General features: G+C 41.4%; 1 protein-coding gene across 1 annotated transcript in view; it reads right to left on the reverse strand.

The window, feature by feature from the left end:
* Window positions 1–22,306, reverse strand: part of BMP7 (bone morphogenetic protein 7) — a 96,094-nt gene that overhangs the window by 45,446 nt on the left and 28,342 nt on the right. Inside the window, exon 2 of the mRNA XM_020981441.2 lies at window positions 5,951–6,143. Coding sequence (XP_020837100.1) covers window positions 5,951–6,143 — 193 coding nt within the window. The remainder of the gene's footprint in view (window positions 1–5,950; window positions 6,144–22,306) is intronic.

A 22,306-nucleotide genomic window follows, 5' to 3' on the forward strand; every position in this document is an offset into this window, starting at 1 on the left:
TGGAAATCAATAAATTTAGCAACTGCTCAGCTATGTAGGGTGAATGAGAGTGAGGAGCTGGGGATCCAAACCTGGATGAAGAGGAGGATAGGATAGTAGTGCTCCCAACAAAAATGTGGAAGTTTAGAAGAGGGGTAGGTTTGGTGGGAAAGCAAATGAATTCTGTTTTGGACATGGGGAGTGTAAGAGACTTTGAAAGCATTTGTCTCAAAATTTCCAGTAGTTGCTAATGTAAGACTGGAACACAGAAGAGAGACTAGCTAGATATATGGAACTGGGACTCATCTATAGAAAGATGATCATTGAACCCAACAGATGGGATAAGATCCCCAACCGAGAGAGCACAGAGAGAAAAGAAAAGAAGATCTAGAAAAAAAATCTTTGGGGATAAACCCACTGTTAATGGACCTAACAGAGAAAGATCCAACAAGGGAACCCAAGAAGGAGCTGTCTTTCAGGTAGGAAGGGAACCAAGAGTATAATATTACTAAAATCCAGAGAGGAGAAAGTATACAAGAAGAGGTGATCAACCACGTGGAAAGTTGCTGAGGTCAAGAAGAAGGGGACTGAGAAAAGACCATTAGATTTGGCAGTTAAGCATTTTTTATGTTATAGACTAGGGTTCTTAACCCTAAGTCTATGGACTTCTTCTCAGAAGAATACTTTTAAATGCATAATAAAATCAAATACATAGGATTACAAAGCAAACAAATTATATTGAAATACAATTATCAAAATATATATTTTAAAGCAAGTTCATGGACTTCAGGTTAAAAACCTCTGCTGTAGAAGATATTTCAGCCTAGAATGTCATCATAGGTGAGGGCCATATACATTCCAATTTAAAGCTTCAAGATGGACATTACATTGTCTTCTCCCTTACCCTATTCTATTTGGAAGTATGGGTGAGAGACGGGTTCAGCTGAGCTCTCTAACTTGGTTAGAGCTTATAGGTTTAAACAAATACATATCCTACAGAAACCTACGTTATATATATAACATTATATAAATATGTTATATGTTTACTTGCATAAACACTCTTATTTTCAAGCTAAAAGGGAGATGGCTGTATTGATTTGCAGCTCAACAGTGAAGGTTGGTAGCTGCTTCCTGCCTCTGTGGAAGAGTCCCTTGGTTTGCCCATCTCATTTACCTGGGGGTAGGGGTGGGGGAGGTAGAATGCTGGCACTTGAGTAGATCTGTACAAGGAATAAAACAAATCAATCCAGCCCAACCCCTCTACTTCCTGGGCCAGTAGCTCGGTGCCCCTGGGGAAGGCAGCTGTCAGTATGGTTAGTTACACCCTGGGTGGTGTAAGCTTCTCTGTCATTATCTCCTGAGACAGAGGACTTTTGTTTCATCTCTAATCCTTCATTCCTATTACTTACTGTTAGGCTGAAGGGAGAGGTCAGCCAATTTTAGTTTCTATTCTTTCCCTTCCTTATTTCTAGTGTATATTGGAGACACGCTAGTTTGCTAGAATGTCAGAAAAAATTTATTTTCTAAATTTGACTTGTGTTCTGAAAGCTGAGACCAGAGGCAGTAGCAAGCTCCACTCCTCATGACTTTACTCTGAACTCACCCTGACTTAGGTGGGAGTCTAAGGGAAAGGACCTGGTTCTTTGGAGCAAACATGGCAACTTTTTCATCCAAATGCCAAGGATCATTTGGCCTTCGGCAGGCCCAGTTGTTGCTCGACTTCATCCTTGGACCAAGGGAACACTTACTAGTGGATTCTGCAGTGTCACCGGGGTCGTGTCTGCTGCCCAGATGTCCTGCCCTTTCAGCTGGATCAAATATCCTGCCCCTATGAGACTTTTGGAGTGAGGCTATGAAGGAAATGCCACGTTCTACCCAGATGGAGCTACAGGCAAGTCAAGGAGAGCCTGTAAAATGCTTAAGAAGCTTTAGGGATGAAAGGATAGGCAGTTCCCAACACAGGGAATTTAAAGGTTAATAGCATCTGACTGGGTTTTGTGTTTCTCTTTTCTAATAACACCTACACTTGTCTCTCCACCCCAATTCTGGTTCTGAAATAGTCACCTTGATCTAGAAAAATCAAGACTCAGCAAAGGAATAAACTCCCAGGTTCCTGAGACTCCAGAGAGCCTAGAGTCCAAACACCTTCTTATACCCTATGTGCTCTTTGATCTCTCTGGACCTCAGTTTCTTCATCTGGAAAAAAAGATAAAGGTAGCCAGAGGGTTAGAGCATTGGGCTTGGACCTGAGACACATGCTAGCTGTATGACTTTGGAAAAGTCACTCAGCCTTTTAAAGCCTCAGTTCTCTCACCCATAAAATAAAAATGGTCTCTAAGGTCCCTTCTAGCTTGAATTCTGTGATCCTCTGATAGGGATGGACTCCATGATCTCTAAGGTCCCCACCAGTTTTAAGTCTATGATCCCAATTGACTTTTTCTCAATCTGCAGTATCTGGATTTAGGACAATCATGTTCAGTATATGGTCCAGTTTCCCCCCAACCCCCGTCATTTTCCATTCCTCACCCATTCTACAGTTTGCTTCCCTGATTGAACTTCTGCCTCCCCTCTTTCCCCTCTCCCCGACCATAAGGCCAGGACTGCTGCCAATGGCCCAGAGTTCTCATTCCTAATTTACACTACAGTTTCACCAAGACCCTTCTCCCTCCCACTCCAGCCTGGTCTTGTCTGGTCCAGCCTGTCTGAGTCTGTGTCCTCACCTTAATGAGCAGCACAAAAGCGCTAGGCCTGGACCGCATCCACAAGGACTTATTATCGGAATTTTATCTGGACAGAAGATCAAGAGGAGTGAAAGGAAAGTGACCCCCATGAGGGAAGAGACAATGCAGCCAGATCCAAAGCCGGTTAATCCCAAAGCATCCCCAAGGCTTTCGTGAAGCGTATACAAAGGTTAGCCAGAGAACCAGATGCTCCAGCTCTTCTACAGCTGTGCAGCCCAGTCATGAAACCTCAGTCAGCACACTGCGTGCCTTCTGCGGCTAACGAGCAGGACTGCGCCCCTGGCTAACGCAGAAAGGCACAAGAGAGCCGGAACAATCAGACAAGGAGAGCAATGCAAGAAAGAGGGCTGAGGTTTTCATGGTCACAGACTCTGTTGTTAGGAGTCACCTTCACCGAATAACCTACGCTGCACAGATGACAAAAACGGTTGGGTCCTAGCATGTTTTCGGGCCAATTGTTGGGGGCAGGGAAATATAAAACCCTTTTACACAAAGGTTAGGAGTTTGGGGAGCTGAGGTGGTTTTGTCAGGTCCCAATTAGTCCAAACAATTAATTCCTCCTGAAGTGATTGTATGTATTTGAATTCATATTATTTGAAGTTGCGATTACGTAAAGTATGGTCATTGGTTCCAGTCCAAAGGAAACATGTGGCAAGAAGGTGAATAAATAATACGATCATGTCACAAGATTCATTATCCATACTAATTGAGACTCAGTTATAATTGAAAAGTTTAGGGGTACAGCCCAATTGGGTAGGAGCAGAGGGGAAGGCTAAGGGAGCAGGGAGATTGGCTTGCAGTCCCTCATTATCTTCACTCAGAGATGCAGCATCTAACGAGGTATCAAAAAAGAAGATTATTTGGCTTCAGAAAAAGATCACTCCTGGAAAATCACTTGCGAGCAATTCCTTTCTCCAAGACCCAGGCAGATTTACCTTTGAAGGCCTTAAGCTTGTAAAGCTCAGAGGCAGGAATCTCAGGCAAAGGAATGGGTCCCAAAGGAGCACTTCTCATACCCAAGTAATCTTGGAACAGAACTGCACATCAACGTGCAGCATGTTATGCCTGGCTCCTGCCTCCTCTTGCCAAGGAAATGCCACACATGACACCAAATTCATCTTCAAACAAGAGTGACTCAGGGCCTTAGTGTCCTGGGTTATAAATTCAGTCTGCTGATGACTCCTTAGCAGGATCAAATAGGTAGACAAAGTGATTCAGGATGGAACTAAAACCCACAGAGCTTTGATAATTAGCACAGAGAGTAAAAGAAATCACAAGAAGTCAACAAGAAGTTAAGAGAAAGTGCAGGGAGAGGGTGAAGAAAGAAAATGGATTTCCTGGCATGAAGATCTGCTGCATTATTTAAAAATGAAGAAGAAGAAGAAGAAGAAGAAGAAGAAGAAGAAGAAGAAGAAGAAGAAGAAGAAGAAGAGAGAAGAAGAAGAAGAAGGAGAAGAAGAAGGAGAAGAAGAAGGAGAAGAAGGAGAAGAAGAAGAAGGAGAAGGAGAAGGAGAAGGAGAAGAATGAGAAGAAGAAGAAGAAGAAGAAGGAGAAGGAGAAGAAGGAGAAGAAGGAGAAGAAGAAGAAGAAGAAGAAGAAGAAGAAGAAGAAGAAGGAGAAGAAGAAGGAGGAGGAGGAGGAGAGGAAGAAAGAGAGAAAGGAAGCAAGGAAGGAAAGAAAAAGAAAAGAAAGAAAAACACCCAAGCAATTAAAAACAAACCACACCAAAAGCAAAACTCTCTTATGACTTGGGCCTGTACCCTGAGAACACAGAGAAAGACTGAACGCTGTCTATCTCATAGTGACTGGATACGCAGAACAGCTGAGTTGAGCTTGACCCAGTATTCACACAGGCTAGTCAAATTCCTGAGATTAACTTCTTGACCAATATTTTTGAAGCAGGTTTTGTGAACATAATGACAACAAGCTTTTATGACTGCCAGTGGGCTAATGGTGTAAGCAAGGCATCATGCAACAGAACTGATTGAGTGTTATTGATAAATGGTCTTTGAGGTTATTGTAGTCCCAATTAATCAGCCTAGATGAGAAAAATCAAACATATGGTCTTGTTCAAGGACTCTGAGGGATTTGTCAGAGAGTAGAGAATATGTTAATAATTGCTTGGAATGGTTTTAATGGCTCATCTTGTAATTTTGCACACGCAAAACAGTAAATCAATGGGAAGACTAAGATGTGATCTGTATGGGTTAATTAGGGTACCCAAATGCCTTTGCTAATAAAGTACTGCAATTAAGATATTCTGTAAGTGGGAGTGAGAGCAAGGGCTTCAGCCTGCATCAGAGAGAACCACAGTTCTAGAAATCATACCTCCAAAGAAATGTCTGAGGTCTCTTTATGATGATGTCAATCTGGTCAGTTCTACAGTATTTTTCCACTCTAGCCCTGAATCAATTTTTCCAAAAGGATCAAAAAGTTTGGCCATGGGGAAAGTAACTCTCCCTTCTTAAATCAGGAAGGGTTTTTAGGATCAGACACCTCTGTCCTCCTGTAGAGATGCTGATGGTGGGAATGGCTCCTTTATAACATATCCCCCCAACTCTCTAAAGCCAATTGCCATGTTTTATGCTGTAAGACCATATTAATTCAAACTCTCCTAATTTGAAATTTGCAAATAATACCAGTATATTTCTGTAACTTTATGAATAAAAAGCTAGAAATGGTATCTCCTTATGGCTTTTTAGGATCCTATCTACAATTTCAAGAGAATCTGGTCTCAAAATTAGTATCTTTTCAAGGTATGTTTGTAAGAAATTAAGTTTTTGGACGAGACACCTTGGATCAAATGGCCATGGAGACTACTTCCAACTCTAAGACTGGTGACTACCTCTTTTATTTCTGGCAATTTCAGCTCTTGAAATGCAAAAGAATTTTTGTATTTTATGGTGAATGGCAAATGCCTTTGTTAATTCACCAAACTCTGTTCTGTATGTCCTCCATAGCACATCCCCAGTAACACAGAATAATATTGGGTACAGAGTAGACAGGTAAACTGTCTGAATGCAATTTGAGAATTTAATGAATGTCAACATGGCCTTCTTCCCAATAGTTCTAAATAAATAAGTCTCCGCTGCAAATTTTGTCCAATAGCAGTGGCATTTATGGTGCTAACTTTGCAACCACACACACAATACTCTACCTGTCACCATCCTCTTCAACGGGCCCCCATAATGTCTGCCAAAGCGTAAACCTTCTCCCATTCAGAACCTCACCTCCCTGTGTGCTCCTGAAGCACCTGGTAGACGCTGATCCGGAAAGTTTCATTATCAAAGCGTTCTCGGATGTAATCCTTGTATATCCTAAATTCAGCAGCAGTCACAGCTTCTCCCTCTGGGATCCTGGAGAGATCAAACCTGAATTCCCGATGATGATAGCGTTGGTGGAAAAACTCTTTGTCATGCTCCACTGGAAAAAAAAAGGGGGGGGGGGAGAAAGGGTAACTGACTTTCCATTTGTAAATCTTCCAGCAGGTACTTCCTACATTCTCCCTGTCATTTCACTTTAGATAAATAGGAAGTAAGATGGGAGCAAGAAGCAATTGGTTATATTTCTCCCACTTCTTTACCACTTTCTGAATTGGAGAGCTAGATTTAACTCCTGTTTCTTCTCCTGCCTGTACCAGTGACAGTTTTACTTTGGACTCTACAGGATGATATAGTTAGGAAAGAATATTGGATTTGGGGTCAAAGGCTCTAGCCTTGAATTCACTCTCCTACAATTTTCCTGTGTAACCTTGGACAAATCACTTTCCTTTTCTAAGTCTCAGTTTATTCATCTTTAGAATGAGAGGTTTGGATGCAATGACCTCTCAGGTCTCTAGCTCTGAACCCTAGGATCCTATGAGTGCTATCGGCCCACATTCACCACTATTCATTCAACACCTTGCAAACACTTGGATTGAGCACAAAGAGAGGACAGAAACATAGCAAGGATGCTTCTGGGGGAAAAAGGGGGTGGGGGGCTGGCTGAAGAAGGCCCCATCACAATATTTTTCTGGGGAGGCTGAGAATTTATATTTATCCCCAAGGCAAACATTACTATTTAAAATCATATTGTGCCAGATGCCCAAACTTTCAAAGAAATTAGGCAATCAGCCAGAGAGAGAGAATTAGAAAGAGAAAAAGAATCCTTTCTACAGAAAGCAGAATGTTCAGGTGTTCAAGTTCACTCTGGATAATTGAATTACAAGATGTGTCAGAGCTGGGTGAACTACACACAAAAGGGGTGTGTATTCAGCAAGAGTGAACATGTTAACTTCTAAAAAGAGACAGAGGGAATAGCAGTACTCATTTGGCTAGGCAGAGTTTCCCTAGGCAGGGGAATTGTGCAGGACAAGGCTAAAAGGAAGGCATTTGTGACAGACCTCGGAGATCTTCAGAATAATAGAACAATACTGCTGGCAGGGACCTTAGACCCTAGCCCAATTTTCTCATTTTACAGCTGAGGAAACTAAGGCCCAGAGAGATCAATTAGGACACACTTGGGGTGGAAGGGTGAAGGAAATTAAGAATGGGATGAAAGGGAAGCGGACATTTTTCAGCCCAATGAATTCTGAAAACTCTAAGATTAGGTTAAACTTTGCTCTAGGACCAGAATCATCAGGTTGTATGATAAGAGATAGGCTGGTCCCCAAGAAAAAAGAATTCCTAAGGTTTCTGAAAACATTTAAAACCATAGTTTGAAAAGATTTCTTTTTAAAAAAAATCCACCCAAACCAGGCCGCTCATTTGTGCATGCAGCACAGATAAAGTAATTGCTCATTTAATTACTCTGAGTCTATGTAAGTGGATATACCCATGAATTCTGAGAGGCCCTTTGGAAATGTGATCTTTGATATTAACACACATGCTTCTCTGAATGTACTGCAGCTGTTGAAATCCTGGTAACATGTGGGAGAACGGAACTCAAAGGAATCTCAAGGAACCATTCTTCTCCCTGTTTACAGTTCCTCCCCTTTCCCTTTACACTCTGGCTGTATCTCCTGACCCAGAAGTAACAAATCTTTTCAGACCTAATTTATGAGAAATACTGACCCAGAATCCACATATTAGATCAAGATAGTAAAATGTATCATTTATAATTAGAGACAAAGAGAAACGGGCTGGGGGGGGTGGAGGCGGGGCCCCAGGAAAGGGCAGCAAATAGTTTCAAAGCAAAACTGTAGCACATGTGGTGAGTTAAGATCATGCACTGTTTGGTGACCCTAGCAATACCTTAAACACAACAGCATGAGGTAAGCACGCCATGGAGCTTGAGCCCTTAGGTCTGAATTTCCCCAGCTTCTGTGGGTGTAAGCTAGCCTTTTGACAATGTGCCATGGAGTCTGATTAACTGCCTGGAGTGGGGGGATGGAGGGGGGGGAGTTGGCTTTTTAAAGAAGGAGAGAAGGGGGAGGGGGAAATCTGTTCCATGTGGGGGATAGACACTTGAAACCAGATCAGGTTTCAGGAATCAAACAGACCCAGCCTGCATCGGTTCTTTCTGGGCCTCAATGACCTAACATGGGTGGGGCAGCTGCTGATATAACAAGCCATGATGACAATTTTGGACCTATTCTAGCTGGTCATGTCAACATCTGCTGCTATTCCCCTATACCTGGGGGAAGAGGAAGGACAGGGCTTTGAGGGTTTACGAGCCAGAAGATTCTCGATCCCTCCAGCCTCTCCTTAACAGGCACCAGCCACAGAGATGCTCAGGACCTGTCCATAACTGTTTCTCCAAGTATGCTAGAGAGATAACACACAAACCTCCCATGCATAAGCTGTGTTCCTCAGGACACTAGGGTAGAGTAGCAACTGCCGCTTGAGTATTTAAATCTAGTCACCATTCAGAAGATGCCAAATGTTGATTTATTAGTTAAGATTTCTGACAAAGCACAGGAAAGCAGGAATATGAGAAATGTTCTCTAACGGTAGTTTTTATAGCCCAGAAGGTAAAATAACAGACAAGTGAAAGACAAAGAGCAAAGATGCCCATGGGGGAAAAAAAGCACACGAAGGGAGGGCAAAAGAACAAGCATTTATATCATGCCTACTATGGGCCAGGCACTGTGTTAAGTGCTTTTAAAAATACTATCTCAGTATGACAGGATTGATTTAAAAAATGTTTTTGCAAACATTTCCATTGATTCTTCAAATTGAAACATACACTAGAGTCTTAGCTGTGTTTGCCAGATCACTAAAGTTCTAATGGTACAACATGTTTTACTAGTAAGCCTCCCAGCTAATCTGTATTTAACTCTTGGCTGCTCTCTTAATTAGGTTTCATGAACACATCCGAACAGTATTGGTCCTGACAAACTATGCTTGTTCTTGTGTCCTTAAAAGAGGTGATGCTTTATTTTGTTTCATGGGGGAATGAGGTATGCATAAAAGGCTACTAAGAGACAGCATGACTATTAGCATTTATGTAGCACTTAAGGTTTGTACAGTACTTTACAAACATTATTTCATTTGATCTTGGGAAATAAGTGGTATTATTATCCTTATTTTACAGATGAGGAAAATAAGGCAAACAAGTGACTTGCCCAGGGTTATATAGCTAGTAAGTATGTGTGGGGCACAATTTGAATCCAGGTCTTCCTCAATCCAGATCTAGCATTCTTACTACTATCCAAGACCAGGTCATGACAAATTAACCTTATTTCCCTTTTTGTGCACAGTGGCTTGCAAATAGGGGTTGAATTGACAGGGTTACTAGTAGTTACTAGTAGTTCAAAGGAATGCCACATTGTAAGTACACCTGGACTTCAGCAGAAGCGTTTGATAAAGTCTCACACTTTTCTTGTCAATCAGATAGAGAGAGGTAGGCTGAATTAGTGTTGGCTGTTGTCTTTTTTAATATAAAAACATTTCATAAACACTCCCACCCCAAAATGATAGTACTATGATATTACTATACTCAGAGTGAGAAAATGCATAACATCTAAAAAGTACTGGGAATTCAGCTTTACTTTTAAGTGAATTTGTATCTTATTAATCCCAGCAATAGCTACATATATTTTAAGAACAGTTATACATGTATGTGCAAGACATTCTATACAAAGCCATATACAAAAGGAATCAAGCACAGGTCAAAGTGACAATGCTTGATATGAATATGGATTCAAAGACCCCTTTTAGTAACTCTGTGCCCCGCACTCCCTGCAAGGTCCATAAGGTAGTTTCAAAACTGGCTGAGTCGAGACCCCCAAAATAGATGAGTCATTAATGGCTTGACGTCAAGTTAGATGAAGGTTGTTAATGGTGTACATCAGGAATCTGTCCTTGGTCCTGGGCTAATCAACATTTTTAGCAATAATTTGGAAGAAGGCATAGATAGCAAACTTATAGGATATACAGATGGCATGAAGCTGAGTGAGATAACAGGCATGTTAAATGCTAGACTCAATCTAGTAGACTAGAGTGATGATTTAATGAGATGAAATTAAATAGTGGAATGTAAAGTCCTGCATTTGAGAGAGAGAGAGAGAGAGAGAGAGAGAGAGAGAGAGTGCGTGTGTGTGTGTGTGTGTGTGTATGTGTGTGTGTGTGTGTGTGTGTGTGTGTGTGTGTTTTAAATCTACTGCACAGGTGCAGGGCAGGAAAAACTGCCTATACAATAGTTCCTGTGAAAAAGATCTTGGGTTATTAGTGTGCTGTAAGCACTGCAAGTCAATAGTGTAATATGGTATCGGGGGGAAAAAAAAGCTAATTCAGTCTTAGGCTATATTAAAAGAAATACAGAATCCACAAGAAGAAAGGTAATAGTTCATGGCACTCTCCTCTGGTCAATCAATATTTATTAAGCACAGTAGGTGCCAGATATGTGCCAGATATGGTGCTAAGTACTAGGGAATATAAAAAAAGGCAAAACACAGTCCCTGCCCTCAAGAAGTTTACAGTCTAATGGGGGAGACAACAAGCATATACAAAGCAAGCTATATCTAAGAAAAATATGAAATAATTAGCAGAGGGAAGGCACTAGAATTAAGAGGGGTTGGAGGAGGCTTCCTGTAGAAGCTGGGATTTTAGTTGGGACTCAAAAGAAGCCAGGGAGGTCAGTAGGTAGAGCTGAAGCTAGCCAGGCACTGAGAGATGGAGTGTCTCGTTTGTGGAATAGCCAGGAGGCTCTAGTGTCATTGGATTGAAGAGTATGTAGTAGTGATTAAAGTGAAAAGACTGGAAAAGTAGAAGGGGGCTAGGTTTTGAAGGGCTTTGAATGCCAAACAGAGCATTTTGAATTTGATCCTGGAGGCAATTAGGAAGCCACTGGAATTTTTGAGTAGGGATGGGGATGACTCGATCAGACCCATGATTTAGGAGAATCACTTTAGTAGCTGAATGGAGGATGGATTGGAGTAGAGAAACTTGAGGCAGGCAGACTCACCAGCAGGCTATTACAATAGCCCAGGTGTGAGGTGATGAGAGTGGTAGTAGTATGAGAGGACAGTAACGGGCATATTTGAGAGGTGCTGCAAAGGTGACATCCACAGGCCTTGGGAACAGACTGGCTATGGATTTGAGGATCACGTAAACATAGATTAGAGATGGAAGGAAGCTTGGAAGTCATCTGGTCCAAACCCCTAATTTTACAGAAGAGAAAATAGAAACCTGTTAACTTGCCCAAAGTCACTAAAATAGTAAAGGGAATCACTGGGGTTTAGTCCAGGTCTTCTGACCCCAGATCCAGCATCCTCTCTTTTATACTCCACTTCTGCAGAATTGTGCTGTTCTAGTTGCTGATTAGGAAAACATCCAGAGGAAGACAACAAGGATATTGAGAGAACCAGGGAACCTGATAGAAAAGGATTGGTTGAACGTACAGTGGATGTTGAGGAAGAAAAAGAAAAGACTTGGAGGGGGGAGTACATAGCTTTACATATTTGAAGAAATATCATATGGAGTCATTAGATGGGAAATTTAGAGCTCAAGAGGACCATAAACATCATATTGTTCAACCTCCTCATTTTCAAGTAAGGCAACTTATGCTCTGAGAATTTGTGACCTACTTGAGGTCATGTAGGTAAGAAATGACAGGGCCAAGATTTGAACCTGGGTCTTCTGACTCCAAAGCCTGAGTGCCCTTTCCATCATAACATGCTGCTTCTCAGGCAAAAGGGAATATTCTTGTTCTTCTTGGCCCCACAGGGAAAAACAGAACTAATAAATTTAAGTAGCAGAGATATTGACTTTAGCTCAATGCAAAGAAAACCTTCCTAATAACTAAAGGAAGTTTTTCTTCATGTCTAGCCTAAGCACCTTCTACCATTACCACTGGTTCTTCTCTCTCTAGTCAAAAAAGCAAGACTAATCACAAAGAGTCGGACTGAACAACAAAAATCCCTCCTCTTGGCAGACCTTCAAATGCATGTGTAGCATCCACTATGGAGTTACTCCCCAATTTGGCACTCAGAAATCACAGGTTGGGTCCCTTGTAGGTGATTACTTACCCCAGATTCAAAATACTTTGTGGGTCCATACTTCTAAAGGAGCCTCACTGGTGCACTTAACTTTTAATGGTCAGTAAGTAGATACAATCAGCTCAAAGCAAAAGTATTTTCTGAGATGGCAATAGTAAGAACAGTAGCTAAAAAACATTATCCCCATAAGCCCGGGGCACACTACCCCACAAATACACACTCAATAGGAGGAGTGGGCACATATTTAAAGTACACTGGAGGAGAAGCATACATGTAGGAAATACATGATCAAGGCAACTCATGCCTCCCACATGGTAGGACCCTGAGGCCCTTTCCCTTCTTGTGGTATACTCATACTGTTCCTCCCCACCCCCCAGCCTAGCCTCTCTGCTAGATATAGTGGTGAGCTGGGCTCCCTGGGCCTGTTCCTCCTAGCAGATGGATTGCTGCCTGATAGAATTATCCTCTGTCAAATCCATAGCTGGCTCGCTTCTCTGCTGCCAGGGGTCACACTCCTCAAGGTTGTCTCCTACCTCCACTCTTATTTTTCTTTTCTCTGCTGGATTTTGTGTCTCCTACCAGGAAAGTAGCCATGACTGAGGTAGGGAGGGAAGAGGAAATCTCTGCCTCCCCACCCTCAGGGCTGAAGAATAATTCCCTCAAAAAAGCTGGGTTCTTCTTTACAGGTGGTTCCTACTACTAGAGTTCACATTCCTCAGCACTACTTCCTGCCTCTACCCATGGCTTGGAGCACATGTCATCATTTTTTTTTTTATTAAAGGACCACAAGGGGTCTGGGCCTCAAACATCTTTCAGAACCAATGGCTCTCTGCCCTCTAATCCATCAAGAAGGATTTCTTCACACCTCATAAAAGAGTGACAAAGTTAAAAACCTTCCTTTGTACTTTTGAGACAGTAATACCTTGTTGTCTCTGTTGTCTGTTCTTTCTGTGATTGCATCAACTAAAGGTGAGGTGGGGTGGGAAGAGTTAGAAAATCAACTGATCTGAGGTGCCCAATCAACTCCCACTACATATGATTACGCTGTTATGCCCCACCCACGCCCCCTTGCCAAAGTCTTCTCTTTACATCCCCTTTTCCTTTAATCCTTATAAAGTACAGCTTCAGTGTCCCTCACCAACCTGGTTGCTCTCTATTCTAAATGCTCTATAGTTTAACAGTAGCTTTATTCAACTGTGTTATCTTTAAGTGAACACAGTACCACAGATATGTTCTGACCAGGGATTATTATCAAGGGATTAACACCTTCTTATGGTGGAAGCTATACCCACTGCATCCTGGGCCATAACCAGTCATCCTGACATTTGTCTTACCACTGGATGTCCATGATTCTGGAGGAGAGAGTAAGGCTCTGCCTCATTTAAATCTAATTCATGTGCAAGTCAAGACATCACCCCAGGATGTCATTGGTCCTCTTTGAGAAGGAAGGACAAACAACAAGCAATCAATGCAGCCCAAGATCATAGTAGCTTCTCTGGTTACCCCATCACACTCTTCATGCATATTGAGCATACAGTTCATTAAACCCTTTAGCTCTTTTTCAGGCAAACTATAGTACTGTCTATCCTATACTTAGGAAGTTGATTTTTGGAACCTTAGTAATACTTTATATTTACGCCTCTTGAATTTCATCTTACTGCATGAATCAGCCTGATATTCTAACCCCAGGGCAAGAAGGGAGACCGGTGGCCTTGAGGCCACGGGTTTCCCACCCCTGTACCAAGAAGATCCTCTTGGATTCTAACTCTGTTATCCAACATATTAACTACCCCTTCCAACATGGAATCATTTTTAACTTTCATGAACATGCCATCTATGCCTTCATTCAAGTCATCAATAAGTATATTCAACAGCACAGAGTCAAGTGGGGTACTACACTGGAGCCCTCCTGCCAAGTCTTCAATGAACCATAAGGACTACTGTATGCAATCTAGCCATCCAACCAGGTCTGAATTCACTGATAACCCAATTCTTTTTATCATCAAACCCACTACCCTCTATCTTTTCCACAAGAATGGTATAAGCTTTGTTAAAAGTTTTTCTAAAATCTAAATAATAAATAACTACAGCACTTAACTGTTCTGAGAGCTAAGTAACCATGCCAAAAAAAAAAAAAGATAGTCTAGCATGACCTAGTCTTAAGGAAACCAGGCTGGCTCCTCATAATCCTTGCTTCCCTTTCTAGAGCTTCTTCAGCTGCCATTAATTTAATGATCCATTTCAGAATTTTCCCAGGAAGTGGAGTCAAGCTCACTGGTCTATAGTTCACATACCATATTCCCTTCCCTTTTGTGAAAATTAAGACATTTTCCTTCTCTAGTTTTGTGGTATTTCTCCCATTTTCCATTGTCCCTCAAACATCACTGATAGTGGCTCATCAACCATATTTGAGGATCTTTTTCAGTAGCTGAGGATGTTCAGATGGGTCTGATGACTCAAATTTATCAAAGGCAACTTGGTTTTCTCTCATTGTCTCCATACTTATCTTGGGTTCCTGTTTGGCTTTTGTTTGTTTTGTGCGTGAGCGCAAACTGCTTGTGCTCTCCCTCCCAAACCTACCTTATATTTATTTTGTATTTATTCTGCACATGCCCATATCCAATCTGTTGTCAAGGCTTGTCAATTCTACCTTTGCCACATCTCTCCCATACGTTTCCCTCCCTTCTTTAACACTGCCATTACTTTGATGCAAGCCTCCATTATTGAGGTATTCCATTGGTCTCTCTGCCTTAAGTCTCTCCTCTCTCTAGTCCACCCTCCACCCAGCTATCAAAGCCATCTTCCTAAAGTATAGGTCTGACAATGGCACAACTCCCCTCCCCCCATTCAATAAACTCCATTTACCTCCAAAATCAAATATAAAATCCTCTGTTGCTTCTAGGCCCTTCATAATCTGTCCCTTTTTTACTACATCTTACTCCTTTCCACATACTCTGCGATCCAATGATACTGGCCTCCTGGCTGGTCATCAGACACGACCCTCTAGCTCCCACCATGGTGCATCTTGACTTGCCATCTCTCATGCCTGGAATGCTGTCCTTCTACCTCCTGGATTCCCTGGAATCTTTCAAGTCTCTCTCAGTCTTCCTTAATGCTAGTGACTTCCCTCCAATATTAACTCCAATTTATCTTGTTTGTACATAATTATATTCATCCTGTATACAGGATTGTCTATGATTCTGTATGTATCTTGTTTGTACGAGTCATCTCTTCCATTTGATTATGAGCTCCTTGAGGGCAGGAACTGCTTTTGCCTTTTTTGTTTCCCTTGTGTTTAGCACAGGTCCTAGCATATAGTAGGTATTTAATAAATGTCTGTTGACTTAAGTTATTGATTCCATACATGTATATGTTGTCTCCCTGATTGAATTCAAGCCCCTCAAGGGTACAGTGTCTGGCATATAGGAGGTATGTATTCTACTTGAAAGAGAAAACAGAAACAAAATGAGAAAAGAGTAGCACTACCCGCTTTCAGTTGTCAGTTATCATTGTCCATTCATCTGAAATAAATATCCCATCCCTTTTTTCATTTTCTCTTTCTCAGTATAGTTTTTTTGTTTTGTTTTGTTTTGTTTTTGCAAGGCAATAGGGGTTAAGTGACTTGCCCAGAGTCACTCAGCTAGTAAGTGTTATGTGTCTGAGGCCAGATTTGAACTCAGGTCCTCCTGACTCCAGTGCCGGTGCTCCATCTCAATATAGTTTTAAAAAAAAATACATCCTGTTATCTTGAGGTTCCCTCTCCAGCTTCAATTCCTTCTGAGCTTTATTATGACTTTCCTAGGGCCATGTCATAGTTGTTTTTTATCCGTGGGTACCTGCCTCTTCTATCATCTGGGATCTCTTCAAACAAATTTCTATTTTCCCTTCTCTTTGCAATTGTTTCCATTCATCTTTGGAATTCCATTATTGAGGGTTTCCCTTCTGTCCTTGATTGAGTTCCTCTGTAGAATTTTAGTCCATGGGAGCATCCTTATTCTTCCTTTGAACCCTCTGAAAACTGTTCTTCCCAAATTCAGGCTACATGCCAGACTATGCCCAGTACCTTTTTCTTCTTGGTCTTAAACTCTAATAAGGAGTGGTCTCTTGGCCCACAGGCTTTCCATTATTTTCATCCCAGTAACAAGTTCCTGTCCATCAAGAAGAATCAGATCCAGAACAGAATTTCCCCTTGTTGATTCCTCCACCTTTTGAAGGATCAAATTATTATTAAGGCAAGTCAAGAAGGGTTAGAAAGGACATTTCAGTTAGAAGACCTGGGTTCAAATCCCAGCTCTGCTGTTTACTTCCTATGTGACCTTGGGTAACTTATTTCTTTGTTCTGGGTCTTGGTTTCCTCTGCTATAAAATTAGGGGGTAGAGTAGATGACCCATATGTCCTTTTCATCTGTAATGTGTGGGAAGATGTTTTAGCCCCAAGGGCTAAATAAATACATTCCAAACACTAGATTTTTAATTAATTCATAAGTCACCCCCATTCAGTGATTTTAAAAGGCGTGCAACATGCTTTACGTACTTTAGTTCACTTGATACTCATAAAATCTGTGAGGCAGATGCTATTATTATTCCCATTTTACAGATGTGGAAACCGAGGCTAAGAGAGGTTAAGTCACTTGCCTATGATCACATACAACTAGTAACTATACAAGCTCATAATGAACTCAGGTCTTCCTGATTCCAATTCTGGCACTCCATCCCATGCACCAACTCAACCCTCTTCATCCTCATGCTCTTAAAAAACAACACTGACAACAAAATGGATAGCCTTGGGTCTTTAACATAAAAGTCAGCTTTCATCATTTAATCCAAAGCAGTCACCAGCATTCTGTCATTTCACAGAACTCTAGAGCTGAGGTCCCGAGAACTGCATAAAGGGCTTTGGGGAAATAAGAGGACGAGAAAAGCGCGCCAACTGCTGATTTTTAATGAAATAGCTATGCATTTCAAATACATGATTTAAAGACCAAAAGTTACCTCGGAAAAGGTTTCCACTTTGATGTTCCCCTAGAATATGCATAAATTCCATGCTGAGGGTTATTTTGTTTACTTATTTAAATATTGTTTAAATATTACAGACTGTGCATAAATTCCATGCTGAGGGTTATTTTGTTTACTTATTTAAATATTGTTTAAATATTACAGACTGTGCATAAATTCCATGCTGAGGGTTATTTCCATATCAAGAAGATAATTTGATCATCACTGCCCAAACTGTCTATCCATAAAGTTTTAGGACAAAACCTCTTCTTATTTTCCTTAACTTTTGTTTCTTGACTCCAAAAACGTTCTTCTTCCCATAATTTTTATGTTATGCACAAGTTCATGAGACATTTTTGTATTCCACCCCACCTGATAAAGGAACACATAAATAAATGAAAGTTCACTGATGGAGGATATGGGGTCGGAATTCTATAAGCTTTGTTTCTCTCCCAACATTCCAGCCCCAACCCCCTAGAAGGGCTGGCAGGGATTTGCAAAGGACTTTAATCTTTAATCTTTTTAAGGACCCAGATTCCTGAGACCAAAAGATAAGTCAAAGGATAATGCATTCCATAAGACAACCCTGTTCTGACAGGGTCTGTGGCCCTGTGACTGACTGTCACCGAGGTCAATTCTAGGCACACAAAACCATATCAAACTCAACAATCCCAGTATTGGTCAGGTGAAAACAAAAATGCAGATTCTATGTTCTATGACTCCAAGTAATTCCAACACCTATCATTTTATAAATGGAGAAACTGAGGCACAGAGCAATTAAACAACTTGCCCAGGATCAAACAGCTAGTAAGCAACTGAAGTGGGATATGAATCAGATTATGCTGATTCTAAGTTCAATGCCCTAACCACTACACATACATCACTGACTCTGACTGGTCTTCCCCCCACCTTCCCTCATAAAGTGAACAGTAAAGTGGGAACAGGCAAAAATATTTTTAAGTTTTTCCCTCCATGACCACAACTGTGTTTTAAAAACTGATGTAGGCCAATAGTAATATTTTTTAGGCAAAACTTTTCTAGGAGCACTGATGAAGGGGATCCTTCCTATAGTATCTTCTATTTTCACTATATACGTTTTTCTAGAGGATTTTTGAACATCTAGAAATATAACCCATCAACTCGGATTTCTCTGTAGTGAGTATAAAGTGGATTACAATAATTACACATCAAAGTCTTTCTACCTCATTGTTACTGTCATTATATACCTATGGTAGATGAGTTACCATGGTACCTAAGTCCACATCAATCATTGTTAGGAATGGACTATAGTCTCCATCACGAACAGAGCCCAAATCGTACTTGTTCCATTATTATGACCACCAGTGGACTTGGGGCAGAAGAGCTGATGGATAGAGGTCAATAATAATCAGTCTTTAAATGGGATGCTTGGCTTCTGGCAGAGGTTCTTAACCATGTGTATGTGTGTGTGTGTGTGTGTGTGTCTGTTGCGGAGCCCTTTGGTTATCGGGTGAAAACTATGGCCCCCTTCTCACAATACTGGTTTGTTGTTGTTTCATATTTGAAAGAAACATTAAATTTCAATTAGAGGTTAGTTTAAATAAAGATAAAATTGTTTTCCCATCCAAATTCATAGAAGTCCTGAAATCCAGATCCCAGTTTAAGAATTCCTGTTCTGGAGATTATTTCTGATCTTTAAAAAAAAATCACTATTAATTGGACTAATCATATTGAATAATTTCAAACATCACCTATGCTGTCATTAGCATAATAGCACTCTTTGCAAAGAATTTTTCCACATATTCTTCCAGAAGAGGTCATGTAAAGTCCTCCAGGTGACTTTGAGTTATCAAAGTAGCACATCATAGACTTTAGCAGGATCCATCAAGCTGAAGAGGCTTCCAATACTCCCAGAGATTGAGGACTAGCTAGCTTATGCAAGTACAGAGAGGCTTACACAGGAAGACAGCTGCTAGGTACTGAGTATCTTGGCCCTCACCACTCACAAAACAGCTAAAAATACAAAATGGCCCTCGGGCCCATGCAGACCTTGTCCTCCTCTTTTTCTAAAGCAATAGTTGCAGAGTCCAAAAAGGGGATAAAGGGTGTAAAAGTATCGAGAATTACTCAACTTTTATACCAGCTGCAAACACTGAGTTAAATGCTGGTGGCGTGTGTGTGTGTGTGTGTGTGTGTGTGTGTGTGTGTGCGTGTGCGTGTGTGTGTGTGTGTGCGTGCGCTCTTTTAAGGAACTGAACCACATGCATGGTGACATTTTCACTTTAAATGACAGCTGATTTGTATCTTCTCTGATCTTTATGATATCCATTGGGGGTAGTTAGGGCTAGTATATCAGCTTATAACCTAGGAAATTTAAGTGACTGGTCCAAACTGAACATGTAAGTTAGTGACAGAAGCAGGGACTAGGTCCCAGGTATGATCCCCATCTATTTCCTTTCTTCTACTTCTAGCAGGCTCCTTCCTCTATGCCTGTTAGGGGCAGCTGGTCAGCAGTTGTTTCTGGTGGTGATGAGAAAGGAGGGCTCTCCCTCCACAATAATTTCTCCCCTTAATGATGGCAGTGGGGGCTGGGTTGGAAGCTGGTCTGGTGTCTTAGAGAGTGTGGCTACTCCCAAAGTATAGTGCTTTACACATAATAGTACTTAATTCACATTTTATTCATTCATTCAATTATCAAATGTTGCTGTTTGCTATGAGAAGGGGAAAAATGAGAAAGTTCAATGGCTCACCTCAGACTGTCCCCATTGTCTGTCCCCTGGAAAATGACTGGAAAAATGACTGAGTACATATGTTACTTTTGGAGAATATGTAGTGTTCTCATCTATGAAGGTGCTTACATTTATTTCCCCTCAATATCACAAACATATGTAAAGACAGAACTAACAAGAATTCCACTAATGGAATGAATCCCTTGGTTCACAACTTCCATGAAATAGAAAGAGAAGTGAACGTGCCTTAAGGGATGGATTGATTGTGAAGACAAAATTCTTCCCCATGGCCTTCATTTGCTATTTGAAAGTGCCCTGCTGGCTAGGATTCTGAAAAGCTGATAGATGAAAAATAAGCAATTTTATTTCCCTAAATGTACTCCTTTCAGACTTGTGGGTTCTTAAACTTCTTTCTTCCAACACTGTAAGATACTTGAGATACAGCCTCCTCACTTTTTTCAATAGCATCTCCTTGTGCTGGGGGGCAAGTGTTGTTTTAAACCTCATTTTGTAGAAAGAGAAACTACTGTACACAAGGAAAGTGATTTTCCCCAAGATGATAGCCACAAATTAGGAATGCCAGCATTAAGAAGTCAGGTCACTTTGCTCTCAAACTCAGCTATACCCCTGCCATCTCCCTTTGTCCTTCTCACTACTTGTTGCAGAAATTGAACAAACATTTCCATTTCCTCTTGGTATTGATGAGGCTGTGTGAACTGGAAATTCAGCCCAGTGGGCCATAAAGTTCCTTGGGCCATCTATCTGGAAGACTGCACATAGTGTCTTCACAGAACTTTGACTGTTTAACTGTGAAAATTCTTAGGACACAGATACCCTAGTCCCTTGCCCCACCCCCCTTCCCCTGTTCTATTTCCCCCAGGGCTCCCATTTCACATGGATGCACTCATCTGGGAATAGGGTGTTCTCAGGCATATACTTCCTTGTTGGATTTGACAGAAAGAGTTACTGGGACTACTATTGGGGTGAATTTATTGCTGCAGGACTTTGGGAATGTGAAATTCAATGATTGGTTTTCATTCATTCAACCCCCTCGACCAAAAGATTTACATGGTGAGATTAGGGATCTTGGAAAAAAGCAGCCGAAGGCATGCAATAAATTGGAAGTTCTGGAAACACAGCAAATGTACTACTTTAGGGGAGTAACGGACATGAAAATGGTCTTTTAATAACACCACTAATACAGAACTTGGACAAAACTACGGTTTCTGATTGACTTTTATTATCCAGTTATTCTGAAAAATGGCTGTTCAAGTTGTTTAGAGAAGCCCTTGACCCTTTGTCCCGCCCCAAAACAGAGCTAGGAGAAAGTCTACACTGGCTGGAAGACTTTGGGGTTCAAGAACTCCCACCAGAAATACTCCCCAACTATCATGTTATATCTGTAGAGACTTGGCAAATTCCCCAAGTGGCCAAGAAAGAAGGCCTCAGTTGCTGACTGGCCTCTACAGGCATCAGAATCATCCCCTTAAGAAAAAAAAAAGGCCAATAACTTTAGGTTATTTTAATCTAACCCTACTTCTATCCAATCTGGCCATGCCTATCTCCTAATGGGAAACTGGGCATAGAACTTTGGCAACTGGGGGAAGAGGAGAGGGAACAAGACAAACCCTTCCACTGATAATATTTTCTCCTTAATTATTGCTTCAGCTTTTCATCTTTCTACCAAATGTCTCAGCTGCCAACAGGACCACCTGGAGCACCACCAAACTGAGGGCTCTCTGGTGAGTCTTCTGAAACACTGATTCCTTGTTAGGCATTCCACTGTGCTAATAGCAATGGTGCATAGCACATCTGTGCCATGCTCCAGGAATGGGAGAGGCCGCCTCAATGGAGCCTGGAGAGCTCTACTGGTCCAGCTCGTCAGCCATCAGAGTTGGCCATTCCTTTGTCACCCCTATTCTTTCTTCTGAACAGATGGAAGGGGGAAAAGGGGGAGAAGAAGGAATGGAATACTGTACCACAAGATTAAAACATTTCAGTGTCAACACGCGTGCTCCCCTGTTCTGAACAATGTTATCATTGTGAGCCGAATGAACCAAAGGGATGGGGAAAATGTGTGTGTAGTGGTGAGGGTGGGAGGAGTAGTTGGAAAGATGGGTTTAATTATCTCTAGTGCTCAGGCAAATTGTTTGTAGGAGAAATTCAAATGCTGGCAAATGAAGGTTCCTAGTCTCAAAAAGATGCTGGAATATATATGTGCAAGACATGGTGATTGGGGGGGAAGGGTGTATTGGGGGAGTTCTTGTGATTATAGACTCATTGGACCATAGAATGTCAGAACTAGAAGAGAAGTGAGAGATCATCTAACCCAACCCTGTTATCCCCTGGTAGAGTTTTCATCTCAAGCTAGCTTCTTCTGCCACCTTGTATGCTTCTAGGGGACCTCCTGACCCAGCTCTAGGTGAATTTATTTAAATGATACAAACTGACTAGTATACGTCACA

This window comes from Phascolarctos cinereus, unplaced genomic scaffold, assembly GCF_003287225.1.
Source record: "Phascolarctos cinereus isolate Bilbo 61053 unplaced genomic scaffold, phaCin_HiC Scaffold_2;HRSCAF=192, whole genome shotgun sequence".
Lineage (NCBI taxonomy): Eukaryota > Metazoa > Chordata > Mammalia > Diprotodontia > Phascolarctidae > Phascolarctos > Phascolarctos cinereus.